Here is a 14,431-nt window from a genome sequence, read left to right on the forward strand (position 1 = left end):
TTATTTTTTTCGGTTCCTAAATATCTATGGGAGACAACCTCTTATATAATATCAACACACAATATACTATACCTTCCAACTTAATGGTTGTCTACTAGTCTCTACAAAGTGGTAGCCACGAAAACAGAAAACATCAGACTCATATATAAATACCACCACAAACAATTAAACAAGCTGTTTTTAGTACGTGAATCTCTTGATTATGATATTTTACAGTCAAAATCAAGAAATTTATTGTAAAAATAATTAATAACTACTTTTAGTTTTTTTTTAATTAAAAGAATATTTAAATGTGTGTAAATATCACATACCGCTTGCCATTCAGTAATGGAATTTAGAATGATAATAAAAGAAAAACAATTACCATCACAGAATGGTGATTGCAATTCAAAATGCTGTTAAGTTCATCTCTTTGTTCAGTCAATACCAGTAGGGACAGCATAATGAGCTGCTTGGGACTTGATAAGTGTAGGATTACAAATAAAAATCTTTAAAATTTATATATACACATACAAAAAAGTACATTTCTCCAAAATATTTAACATACATTTATGTATATATACATGTATGTGGAACAAACATAACAAACTGCATCACTAACAAATATGTCAATTTCTCCAGAGCTTGGGTACCTTGCTCAACAATAAGAAACTGCAAAAATGTTAAACATGTATATTTGATTTGACCTAGATCAATATTACCATTTGATTTCTTAAGGAGATAACTAAATAAGCATAGATACACAGTCCAAGTTTCCTCTGGCCCTGACACCATGTCTGTAAAACCAGACATAGCGTCAGGGCCACAGGAAACCAGACATGGTGTCAGGGCCACAGGAAACCAGACATGGTGTCAGGGCCACAGGAAACCAGACATGGTGTCAGGGCCACAGGAAACCAGATATGGTGTCGGAGCCACATGAAATCAGCTATGGTGTCAGAGCCACAGGAAACCAGACATGGTGTCAGAGCCACAGGAAACCAGACATGGTGTCAGGGCCACAGGAAACCAGACATGGTGTCAGGGCCACAGGAAACCAGACATGGTGTCAGGGCCACAGGAAACCAGATATGGTGTCGGAGCCACATGAAATCAGCTATGGTGTCAGAGCCACAGGAAACCAGACATGGTGTCAGAGCCACAGGAAACCAGACATGGTGTCAGGGCCACAGGAAACCAGACATGGTGTCAGAGCCACAGGAAACCAGACATGGTGTCAGGGCCACAGGAAACCAGATATGGTGTCGGAGCCACATGAAATCAGCTATGGTGCCAGAGCCACAGGAAACCAGACATGGTGTCAGAGCCACAGGAAACCAGACATAGCGTCAGGGCCACAGGAAACCAGACATGGTGTCAGGGCCACAGGAAACCAGACATGGTGTCAGGGCCACAGGAAACCAGACATGGTGTCAGGGCCACAGGAAACCAGACATGGTGTCAGGGCCACAGGAAACCAGACATGGTGTCAGAGCCACAGGAAACCAGACATGGTGTCGGAGCCACATGAAATCAGCTATGGTGTCAGAGCCACATGAAATCAGCTATGGTGTCAGAGCCACAGGAAACCAGACATGGTGTCAGGGTCGAAGGAAACCAGACATGGTGTCAGGGCCACAGGAAACCAGACATGGTGTCAGGGCCACAGGAAACCAGACATGGTGTCAGGGCCACAGGAAACCAGACATGGTGTCAGGGCCACAGGAAACCAGATATGGTGTCGGAGCCACATGAAATCAGACATGGTGTCAGAGCCACAGGAAACCAGACATGGTGTCAGAGCCACAGGAAACCAGACATGGTGTCAGGGCCACAGGAAACCAGACATGGTGTCAGAGCCACAGGAAACCAGACATGGTGTCAGGGCCACAGGAAACCAGATATGGTGTCGGAGCCACATGAAATCAGCTATGGTGCCAGAGCCACAGGAAACCAGACATGGTGTCAGAGCCCCAGGAAACCAGACATAGCGTCAGGGCCACAGGAAACCAGACATGGTGTCAGGGCCACAGGAAACCAGACATGGTGTCAGGGCCACAGAAAACCAGACATGGTGTCAGGGCCACAGGAAACCAGACATGGTGTCAGGGCCACAGGAAACCAGACATGGTGTCAGAGCCACAGGAATCCAGACATGGTGTCAGAGCCACAGGAAACCAGACATGGTGTCAGAGCCACAGGAAACCAGAAATTGTGTCAGGGCCACAGGAAACCAGACATGGTGTCAGGGTCGAAGAAAACCAGACATGGTGTCAGGGCCACAGGAAACCAGACATGGTGTCAGGGCCACAGGAAACCAGACATGGTGTCAGGGCCACAGGAAACCAGACATGGTGTCAGAGCCACAGGAAACCAGACATGGTGTCAGGGCCACAGGAAACCAGATATGGTGTCGGAGCCACAGGAAATCAGCTATGGTGTCAGAGCCACAGGAAACCAGACATGGTGTCAGGGCCACAGGAAACCAGACATGGTGTCAGAGCCACAGGAAACCAGACATGGTGTCAGAGCCACAGGAAACCAGAAATGGTGTCAGGGCCACAGGAAACCAGACATGGTGTCAGGGTCGAAGGAAACCAGACATGGTGTCAGGGTCGAAGGAAACCAGACATGGTGTCAGGGTCACAGGAAACCAGACATGGTGTCAGGGTCGAAGGAAACCAGACATGGTGTCAGGGCCACAGAAAACCAGACATGGTGTCAGGGCCACAGGAAACCAGACATGGTGTCAGGGCCACAGGAAACCAGACATGGTGTCAGGGCCACAGAAAACCAGACATGGTGTCAGGGCCACAGGAAACCAGACATGGTGTCAGGGCCACAGGAAACCAGACATGGTGTCAGAGCCACAGGAAACCAGACATGGTGTCGGGGCCACAGGAAATCAGACATGGTGTCCGGGCGTCAGGAAACCAGATATGGTGTCAGAGCCACAGGAAACCAGATATGGTGTCCGGGCCACAGGAAACCAAATATGGTGTCAGGGCCACAGGAAACCAGACATGGTGTCAGGGTCAAAGGAAACCAGACATGGTATCAGGGTCGAAGGAAACCAGACATGGTGTCAGAGCCACAGGAAACCAGACATGGTGTCAGAGCCACATGAAACCAGAAATGGTGTCAGGGCCACAGGAAACCAAATATGGTGTCAGGGCCGCAAGAAACCAGACATGGTGTCAGGGCCACAGGAAACCAGACATGGTGTCAGGGCCACAAGAAACCAGACACGGTAGTATATGTCCTTAAGAACATTTTTTTCTTAATATGAAAAAATTCTAAAAAACTCTTTCTGAGCGTGAATAAATCAAACTCATTTGTATGCTTTGCATGCTTTCAGATATTTGGTTGCAATGTTATAATAGCAAAAGCTTCTTTGTATGAGTGTAAAGAAAGTATAATTTAAGCTCTGGACAAATGGACAATTGGTGTAGCATAACAAACAGATGGCAGCCATACAGCTCTGACAGAGAGGGATTAGTGGAGAGGATTAGGTGACATTTCAATGTTACTATACAGGTGGTCATAGGATTGTCATGCTGGTCTGGTAATGTATTGCTGAAAAGTCTGTGTTTCTGAGCTGAAGTGGTCAGAATGTCATTATCACAGACAGATGGCATTAGGCAGCAGAGAATTAAAAGTGTAGACAAATCACAATACTCGAGTAGTAGGACAGTCATATCAACCTCAACTCCGAGTCGTGGTCTGTATAGAACCAATACTTCTCGGGATCCTTATTTTAAAGATCGGGAAAGCAAATGGAACTCCTACAGAGGTCATGTAAGAATTGATTGAAGTTCGGGTAAATCACTGTTTTGACCAATAAGAACACAATATACACTATAATTAGTAATGGTGATTACACAATCATTATATGTGGAAACTTTGATTTTTGATATAATCTGTGTGGAAATATATGATTAAATAACTTCAAAAAAGTTTTTTATAAACGACAGTAAATGTCTAGAAACTTTGATACAATATATTATGTTGTTTTGTACTAAATCATTATTTTAATGCTTGTGATTAAATTTACTTATATCAAAGGCTTAAAGACATTTACTCCATACATCACAAATGAATTAGCTATAACATTTTCTACATACAATGTAACTAGACAACAAATGTTTATTTTACATAATATTGTAATTTCAGCTAATATATATACTTTCCATACACTGTACACAAGAGATGGCCAAGACAAACAAGAGTTATGTCCCTTCAATAGATATATGGTATTCAGAGCTAGTCGGCCACATGTAGTACAACATAGCCTTCTAGTGGCCTAGTATGCGATTGAGTGGTGTCCATCGTTCAGGGCAATGGGAAATGTCAGTGAAACAAAACGTTTCAAACTTCAATAAAATCATTACAATATAAATATACATTTGTGTATCTCTAAGCAATTTTTTATAAGCGCAGCAAACTTCTAGCATGAAGATATTTTTTGACAATATTAAGGAGCCTTGTTAGCTTTCATTGTGGCAAGATGTTTTCCATGCTTGGAAGACTTACCAGTGCCACAATCTTGGCTCTACTAGTGTTACAGCACCACCAGATATATCCCATCGTAAGCTGAGAGGATCATACCTTATCTTATATTTTCATTTTCTGATTTTTTCGTCTTCAGCTGTGATCAGCTCTTATAAACAGTAATACAATTGTAAGATAAGGAAATATTTAAAAAAAAAATGATAGCATAACTTCTTTACAGACCATCCTATCTTCAAAAAACAATTATATGTTTTATGAGTCCTAGACAAAAATGTTCACTGAATAACTTAAAGCTAACCAGACATTCTGAATCAGAACCATTCAATAAGGCATCACAAAATATAAGTAAATTCTATAAAGCGTTGTCATCTTATTCCTAAATATCTCAGTGCCCCAGAAATGTGTGGTGTTCACGGTTCATCGTTCCTGCTCTTTTCCTCTGAAGTGGGTTTTCAGCTTCACATTTCTTCATCGCATGGAATTTCCACGCATTGTTAAAAGATTCAACCTGGCAATGATAAACATTTTAATCTTGATATCTTTATGTTTGATATATACCCTGAAACATACATATATAGAAAATCTTTCCATTTTCATATTAGTATTTTTTTTCTCCTAAAATGTAAAATAAGATAAACAGAATATTTAATAGATTTATACTCATATGTGTTTTACAAAAAAAAATCCATTAGCAACAGGATAAGGAGTACCAGTAATATTTAAGTAAGATAATAAATCAATATGCTGGGTGTAATATCTGTGATACAACTTTATTTTCTGTTTTTATTGCCACCTAGGTAAACTAAGGCAGCCATAATTTACTTCAATGAATCTTACAAAAATGTAGATTTAAAATGATTTATTTTTTCCACTTACAGGTACAAGGTTATCTTTCCTGTTATCCTTTTCTATTTCCTCAATTTCAGATGATGCCATCAGAGCCAGTCTGACTCGAGGGATCACTTTCCGTGCTACTTCAGACACAGGCTTGTTTAGTACAACCTGGGAGTGAAAAAACCATTGGGTCATGTCAATACACAATCAAATGACAGATAAGTGTTATTTTTACAAGATATACATCATTTTCCCCTTCATTGTTGTTCCTGTTCTAACAAACAACATCGTTCATAATTTTAGCGGGTGATGGTCGGCATATTGTAAACAAGAATACCGCAGGGTCAAACAATATATGCTCGTGGAATGATATATATATATACTATACTATCTTGTATTTTCTGACAGTTTGAGGAAAGCAAGTACAGTGTACTCAATTAAGTCTTCAACATCAGAAATTGACAGCACTAACTTTTGGGAAAATAGTTGAAATTTTCAGAGAAACATAACTCTATATCATGACTCTAATGCAGTCTAAGATTCAAAGAAATCGGTCAAAACATGTATGAGAAAAATCCTAGAAAACAAATACTGAATCAAACAAAGGGAAATAACTTTTGCAAATATCATTGAATCAAAATTCTTTTCGGGGAAACATAACAACATATCAAGTCAAGATGATGAAGCCTACCAAGTTTCAGAGAAATCAGTTGAAAATGTAGGAAGAGATATCTGGACAAAAAAAAAAATTATACTGAAACAAAAAAAGAGGAATAGCTTTTTCAAAAAGTCAAATCAGATTCTTTTCCAGGATACACAGCTTCAAATCATGATCATAATATATACTAAATTTGAAAGAGCATTGTCAAAAAATGTAGATAGCCGGACAGACCAAATATGATAGGCATATCAAAACCTAATAATGTCAATACAAATTATCCTAGCTGTTCAATAACAAAACATACACAATTGTTTAAAAGTAGGATACATGTATTTGAAACTATGAGAACTACAAAAATCTGCCGATGATTTATATACTACTTAGAATATGTAGTTAAAAGACTCACTCAACTTCAGCAATCAAAAAGTGATCATAAAATTTTCTGAGACTTGAATTTTTTAACAGACTCAAGTTTCCTTCATGGAAAGTCTTGTATGACTTACAGCATTAACCGTGGCCCAGTCCTTGACAAAGTTGAAAATATCTAGCTCATCCATCTGTAAACCATCACTCCCCAACAGTTCCACCATGGCGTCCTCGGACAGCTCCTGGAAACCTTTTGACTTGAATACATTCTGAAATAGAAATCAATCCGAGGTGAAGACAAGGTCACCAGAATTGTCAGTATAAGCAACAGTCAGTCACTCTTGTATAGTATCTCCATTTAACTCCATATGACCCTAGCTGATATGTCATGTGACCTGCTGATATGTCATGTGACCTGCTAATACTGTATACCTGGTATTTTTCGCCCCAGGTTATTTTCGCCCTTGAGCAACACAAAATATATTCGCCCCGTTTTTATTTCGCCCTACACTACTTTTAAGAAATGTCTTTTCCTCGTTCACAATCGGAAAATTCCGTTCGGAATTCTCAATACAATTGCACTCGGAACACTCGGGATTTATTGTGTTCCCCCATTTTCTTTTCTTTGCATATCCCGCTGAGGTGTGAAATGTAATCAGGTGTGAAATATACAACGTTTACCTGTGTTCAGATTTACTTTTAGCCTATATTGATACAAATAGTATCAGGTATGCATGGTCTATTTTAAGCAAACACAATGAGTGGTAAGTTCATCGTGCCATGACTAATCAGAAGTCTACTGACCAGTGTTTTCTTTTGTTCATTTGTCATCGATGGAAGCCACAAGCGACGGTGAACTCATAAAATCAGCCTTCACAATGGCAACAATTTGATGCTATTTTGTGTGCATCACTTCAAAAAATGATTGGATTTTAAAAGTTACTAAGTATTAATAGCTTTTTTTAAAATCAAATATACTAAACCTAGTACGCTGTCTTAGCCCATATTCTCCATGTAACTCCACGTGATATTGCAAATTTACAAGGCCTAGATTTAGATCTAGATTTTATTTCACATGCATAGATAAATTGAATAAAACAATAAATTATTTTATAAATTTAGTGTAAATATATAACACGTGTTGCTTGTAATTGTAGGATAAAACACACTTGAAAAGTATGAGGGTATGTTTTGGATCTGACTACATTAGCTTATGTACGATAACTTGTAAATCCTGCAATTGAGCTTGAAATTTTCCGCTGTCATCTTAAATTCGCCCTATCATCAAAGGGCGAAAATGGCAAAAATTAAACGGGACGAAAATTACCAGGTATACAGTATGTCATGTGACCTGCTGATATCTCATGTGACCTGCTAATATGTCAGGTGACCAGCTGATATGTCATGTGACCTATGTCATGTGACCTATGTCATGTAACCTATGTCCTGTGAACTCTGACCCTTACATCTGTGTGTTCATCTATGAAGACAATAATGTGTTCCCGTAATTCATCCTGGTTATACGTGACTGCTGCCTGTAGACATTCTGGGGCATTCTGCACACTCAAGTTCTCCACGAGGTACTCAGAAGACAGCTGCAAATACACACACAGGCTCATTAAAATATCAACATTCTACACAACGTTCCAGTGACTTTACTGCCACAAAATCTCTAAATAAATTTTAATATTTGACTGCATTAAAGACACATAGACCTCAGTAATGTATAATATTTATTACCAGGTCAGTATGACCATGTGATACTCACCCTTCTTAGTTCATCCAATCCGTACTCCAACGATGTGGCCAACATATCAATTGCCTGAAAATTAAGAAAATATTTTGTTTTATGAAAAAATTTAAATTTAAATTCTTTATTTACTACTGCTTCATTCCAGTTTCCATTAATGTTACAATATCTATATGATATAGCTGAGATTAAAATGTGACAGCATTAGAAGTCATTTCCTTAGAAAAACAGAAAATTTCAGTCCATGGCTATTCTATCAATTCTAAAATGTTATCTCCACCTTTTAATTCTTACATTTTGGTAGAATATAACTACATCTTAATATTAGATAAATGTGAATCATTAAAATATCATGAATTTTCAGAATTCTAATGATTTTGATACACCAAAGCAAGTCCTTCCCAGAAGCAGAGTCAAGTTAAAGTCAGTTTTTCAAAATGTTCCCAAACCAGAAACACCATTTTAGTATTGACCTTCGGTTATTAAATCTTAATTTACAGTTTTCTGCATCAACAAATTCCGTTAAATTTCCACCACTGACACACAAATTGTATCCATACACATTCTTATCAATAAACACTGATCAGGGTACATAGTATACATCACACTACTTGAAGCATGTTTTTTATTTGCCTTTTATCCTTCATTTAACCATGACCCCACCAAAACACTGACTTCAGAACCTAAAACCATGGCTTCACCAAACCTTGTCCATGATTAACAAGCTTAGGATCCCTCACAGCAAACCTCATACTGTTAATTCAAAACTATTGAAACCTTGACTACAGGGCCGGCTAAACCATTCTCTAGACTTGGAGCTTTCCACAAGCCAGGAGGGGTGAGCTTACCAACATCAGTAAATGACCCACCATGGAAACTCAAGTTATGCTGTGGAAACAATCATCATATCCTGACACTGTTTGGTTGTAAACTTTAAGGATTATTTAAAAATTACTATGATGATGATGATGATGATGATGCAATAATGATAATGATGATGATGATGATGATAATGACGATGATGACCAACAACGATGACAGTAAAAATGATGATAAAATCAATCATTTGACAATGTCTTTTAAAAAGCACAACATCTTACTATTTTTGGCGTGAGTGTTACACAGTTTGTGTACAGGAATTCCATCAGGGCGAGGAATACTTCGGGTGACATGTCGGACAGAACGAATGGCACATCTCGATCTCCACTGGATCCTCGCTGAGCCTGGTCAGCAAACATTGCTTTAAACACTGCACATCGTGCAGACAAGATGACACGGTGGGCATATATTGGCTTTCTATTTGGTCCAATCAAAAATTTAATATCACTGAAATATGAAAGGCATATTATATTTAGTTATCTGGTGATAAACAAGAGAAAAGTGGGCTACAAATGTACAGACATATTAGATCGTACCAGTAATTCATTAGACACAAAACAGCTCAATCTTTATGACATTATAAAGACAATTAACACCCATAATAACTGATAGGAAATGCATCATCTAATTGTATAAATGTACTTTGTCCTCTCAACTATGGTTCATATCACCTGGCAGTGTTCCAGAGACCATAAATGCCAGGTATAGAATTATACATATACATATATATATGTGTGAATTATGGGATGGTTGTACTCAATTGGAGACTGAAAAGTTAGAGAAGGTGCTTGTTTAATTAACAGGCCTTCCTTCTTATGCAAGTATTGAAGATTTACATTTTGAAACAGAGTTAGATACTAGCTCTTTCTAATCATCAAAAATGAAGACAATTCCAACTTAATATAAGGTGCACAACCAGTGAAGTAACACCTGATGATTTGAACAATCTCCTCCGACCTACTGTAACTAAAATATATATAATACTGTCTTAGAAATGACAATGATTATAGACTTCCTCCTTTTGGGCTTTTTCTTACAAATATCTCCTTCATACCTTTCACTATTCCTAGCTGGGAGTCATTAGATATATCAGTGCAGTCATTGCCCTCCTTTTATGATTTAAAAACTCTCTCACCTTGTCAGATAAAATGGTAAGGTCAAAGGATTTTAACTAGACAAGGGACATACTGTTAGATACATATCATGTACTGAGTTACACAGTCAATTATTATATATATAGATATAAAACTATTAAAATAGTAAATCTATCTTTACACTGAAAAAAGGATGCATCATCAAAATCAATTACAAATCAGACTTTGCTGTAAGCCTATATATAAATGATAATTTTTTTCTTACTTTAGGTACATGATGTTATAGCTCTAATAAATTTTATTATATCATATTCTTTTCTATATATTTTTACTACAAGTTCAAGGATTACATATGCATGCACGTACACTGTCAACCTGCACTTAATTAAAAATCCATGCAAGCAGGTTAAATTGAAACTATAGTTTTGCATTTTTCAGTTAACAAAAGTTATAAATATACTGTAATTTTTCAAAAAAAAAATTTAAAGATTTTTTTATAATGAACATCATCTGTTGCTCTGTTGAGGCAGTTCCTGGTCAATTAATTCCATTCCTTATAACATGCAGTTAAATGAAATAATCTAATTTGCATTAAAAAAGAAATTCCAAATGTACCCATGGAGCTATGTGGGTAAGTTTAGAATTATAACTGTTTCAGCCCATTGTATACAGGTCTGTGAGGTCATTTCCCTTCATTTACAAAACAATAGAGCCATTGTACTATGGTTTTATTGTAGCCTTAAGCAACTAAAGTTGATTTAACCAGTTATTCATACCGTGTTTGTGAACTAGTCATTAATATATATGTGTATCCAGATACATATAGATAAGTGTTTATACTTCTGAAAATAGATATGAAATTATATTGATGAAAATGTCCCGTTACTGCAAGGCTATCACATGTACAGTACCTACAGTCGAAGACAAGTGTTATATATACAGATACCTTGTCTTGAAAATTATTTAGACTTACCTGTGTTCTTTGTTGTTAACCAGTTTCTTCATTTGGACGGCAAAGTCCAATATCTGTCCTTTCATAACCTTTTCCCCTGCCATATTTACAAGTTACAGGCACCGAAATAAGCCAATGATGAAGGTTCGTTTTCGTTTGTTGTCAAGCACCTGCTAATTTGTGTACTCAAACAAGTGGGTCATGTGCGTCAAGCGAACCCCTGAGTAATAACGGAAATAGCTAATTACAGGTAATGCTATTCTGAAAACTGACAATTGATATGATTCAGGCAAAAGTAATAAGTACAACAAAAGCTCTGTATTTTCCTTCATTAAAAAACGACAGCATTGAATTATTATGTTAACGCCATGGAGCAGATCAAAAGTTAACCTGTGAATACGAGTTATCGCCCTTAGGTTAAATTTTAGGTAGGCATTTTTTCTTCTTCTTTTTTTTTATGATTTTCTTTCACTGTTTTGTAAATAAATAAACAAAAGGGCCAAAAACGGATCTTAGTTTAATTGTAAGAAAAAACTGTACCACAAACTGAATTTTGAAAATTCTATTAGAGAAGCTTGTTTTTAAATGACATGCAAAAGTTAATATGAAGTGAAATACTTTTTTTCTTTAAAATGTTTGAACTTTTTACCAAAACTAACCTATGGACAGTTTAGTTTAAACACATTTATTGACTAAATCAATGACAAGATGATTAGGTACAAGTTATTACAACATAACCAACGTCAAACTCTTGAAGAACCTGTACCGTAATAGTTGAAGTCTGTGAACCAAGGAAAACAATATAAAAATACCAGCAGGCTCCTCCTTAATTAATTGATACACGATGAGTGTATCTAAAGCTATTTCATTAACGTTATATAGATTCTGGAACCATTCAAACCATTAATATTTACAGATAGGACATTTCAAAGAGAATGGCAGGCATTTCCACAAGGAGATCCACAAATACATGTGGATGTGGAATTATCGACGATATTGACTCTAAATCAGTCATAATTTAGAGAACTACAGTTATACCTTAATTTGTATGAATTATATTTAGCTTAAAACCGTAAAATAGTTGGAAGAATTTTTATCTTATTCAAACGAGATCTTTTTTTTAATCTTCCGAAAGTGACTGAAATATATCTTAAACAATGATATCGAGATTATTCCAAGAGCACAACTCGAAAACAGGAAAATGATTTTTAACTGCGAATTAGTATAGTTAGTGTGGTATTTTTTAACAATACCCCAACTAAAAATACTAGGATTCGAGGAAGGAAAATGATATATATATGAATTAATGGGGAAACGTAAATAATTACATTTTGTATACCTATGACTATAGTAAATAGTTCTTATGAACCCGTTTTAATTAATTGAACTGTAAAAGAAAATGAAAAAAAACCCAATAATAATCAAAATTAAAGAAAAAAGAAAGAAAGAAAGAAAGGCATGCTTGTATGTAGTTCCGTTGTCACCACTCTAACTTTCTTGGAGATTGTGACATAACCTGGATATGACCACGATTTGCAAGGCGTCTGTCGGGCACTGTCAATGTAACGGAAGACGTTTGATTACCCTGGAGCACCTGGTCCTATTACCCTTGTACCTTTATCAGGAGTCTCCACACAAATTTATATTTCTGTTAATTTTTTGTCCTCGTTTAATCAATTTGGAATTTGTTGGTTTGGGTATTATTTCGGTATTCTTTGTTAAATTGTTTTTTTAACAAATATATCGGAAGAAACCCCATCACATGTTATTATTACACAATACATGCAGTGACACAAGACGTGAGAACAAGTTACAGTAATGTTATCAACATTACCAGTCTAACAAATATAAACAAAGATTCATCTACATTAGCATTAACTTTCAATTTTCGCTTAAAATCTATGCACATTATTCAAATTTTGTAAAGTCACTAAATTCCTTAAATATATGTTCACTCGGTCCACACCGAATGAGGTTATAGTTACTGAGGCCCCTATATACTTCAGTAATCAATAAATATCTAAATATCATAATATAGGGACAACAGTTATGATTATATTAATATTACAAGTTTGTTATTTTTTTTTGGGGGGGGGGGGGGGGGGGGGGCTATGGATAATTATCGGCGATTACAGAGTGGGAAGCAGGAACTTGGTAAATATAGATATTTCAAATCTAGTATTGTGGTGACTGTTTAGGACAGACCTCCTAATACCAAAAAATTGTCCAAATTATAAGTGATCCGCTATCTTTAATATATTAAAGCAGATAACCTCAGAACATTCGGACTAAACCAAATACAGAAGCAGATACTTAATTTTCTAACTATTAAAGAATGTTAACAGTAAGAAAATTGCGAGGAACAAAACCTTCTCAATCCCGTATAAACCACAGAATTCTTCTCGAGATAATCCTACGCTTTCTCGAATGACAATCTCGATTCGGGTCATTTTCTATTCAAAGCATTATTGAGCAAACGTTTTAAAAGGATAAAACGAAACTTAGGTTCCTGTGCGTAAAATTAGTTACCTGACTTAATTCATAAAGACATATGTCAGTGTTCGAGCAAAGGTAGACTATCTTAAGAGTCCACATGTAGCTATTCACAAACATACTTGTTAGTCCCAATGGGAGGCTTTACAAACCTACATTCGAATGTTGTCTTTTGACGACATCATTACAGAGTGGGTTTAATTTAGATTTGAAGACGAGGCTACATTTCTCCGCTCCTTATCATCATTTCATATCTGACCCATCAGCTTGGCATGCACGAAAAAATATGCATTCAGAAAAAATACATTTTTATTTGAATAATCTTTACACAAAACCACGCAGGGAATTAGCCCTGGTCCTTTCATTATCTCACTTTTTATATTAATTTTCGCGTGTCTTCTTGTCATTGAGGCATTTGCTTGAAACATGATATTTCACAGATAATTTTGACACCTTCGGTAAGGAATAAAAACTAATAAAACGATAACATATTTGTCCCTTTGGGAATCGGTGATAATCAATAGAAACATTTCTATACTATGGGTGTTGGTAATAACTAATAGAAACATTTCTATACTATGGGTGTCGGTAATAATTAATAGATACATTTCTATACTATGGGTGTTGGTGATATTTAATAGATACATTTCTATAATATGGGTGTTGGTAATAATTTATAGATACATTTCTATACTATGGGTGTTGGTGATAATTAATAGATACATTTCTATACTATGGGGGTTGGTAATAATTTATAGATACATTTTTATACTATGGGTGTTGGTAATAATTAATAGATACATTTCTGTACTATGGGTGTTGGTGATAATTGATAGATACATTTCTATACTATGGGTGTTGGTGATAATTGATAGATACATTTCTATACTATGGGTGTTGGTGATAATTGA

At 36.5% G+C, this 14,431-nt stretch overlaps 1 protein-coding gene across 1 annotated transcript; it reads right to left on the reverse strand.

Annotated features, from left to right (window-relative positions):
- Window positions 1-3,245: 3,245 nt before the first annotated feature.
- LOC117325795 (BTB/POZ domain-containing protein 19-like) lies at window positions 3,246-11,212 on the reverse strand. Its single transcript, XM_033882254.1, has 7 exons — window positions 11,049-11,212; window positions 9,203-9,428; window positions 8,121-8,174; window positions 7,819-7,947; window positions 6,490-6,621; window positions 5,368-5,493; window positions 3,246-4,999 (listed from the first exon to the last, which is right to left on the reverse strand). Exons 1-7 carry the CDS (start codon window positions 11,129-11,131, stop codon window positions 4,877-4,879), a joined length of 873 nt encoding a protein of 290 aa, XP_033738145.1. The 5' UTR covers window positions 11,132-11,212; the 3' UTR covers window positions 3,246-4,876.
- Between the last annotated feature and the right edge of the window lie 3,219 nt (window positions 11,213-14,431).

Source organism: Pecten maximus, chromosome 4 (assembly GCF_902652985.1).
Source record: "Pecten maximus chromosome 4, xPecMax1.1, whole genome shotgun sequence".
Lineage (NCBI taxonomy): Eukaryota > Metazoa > Mollusca > Bivalvia > Pectinida > Pectinidae > Pecten > Pecten maximus.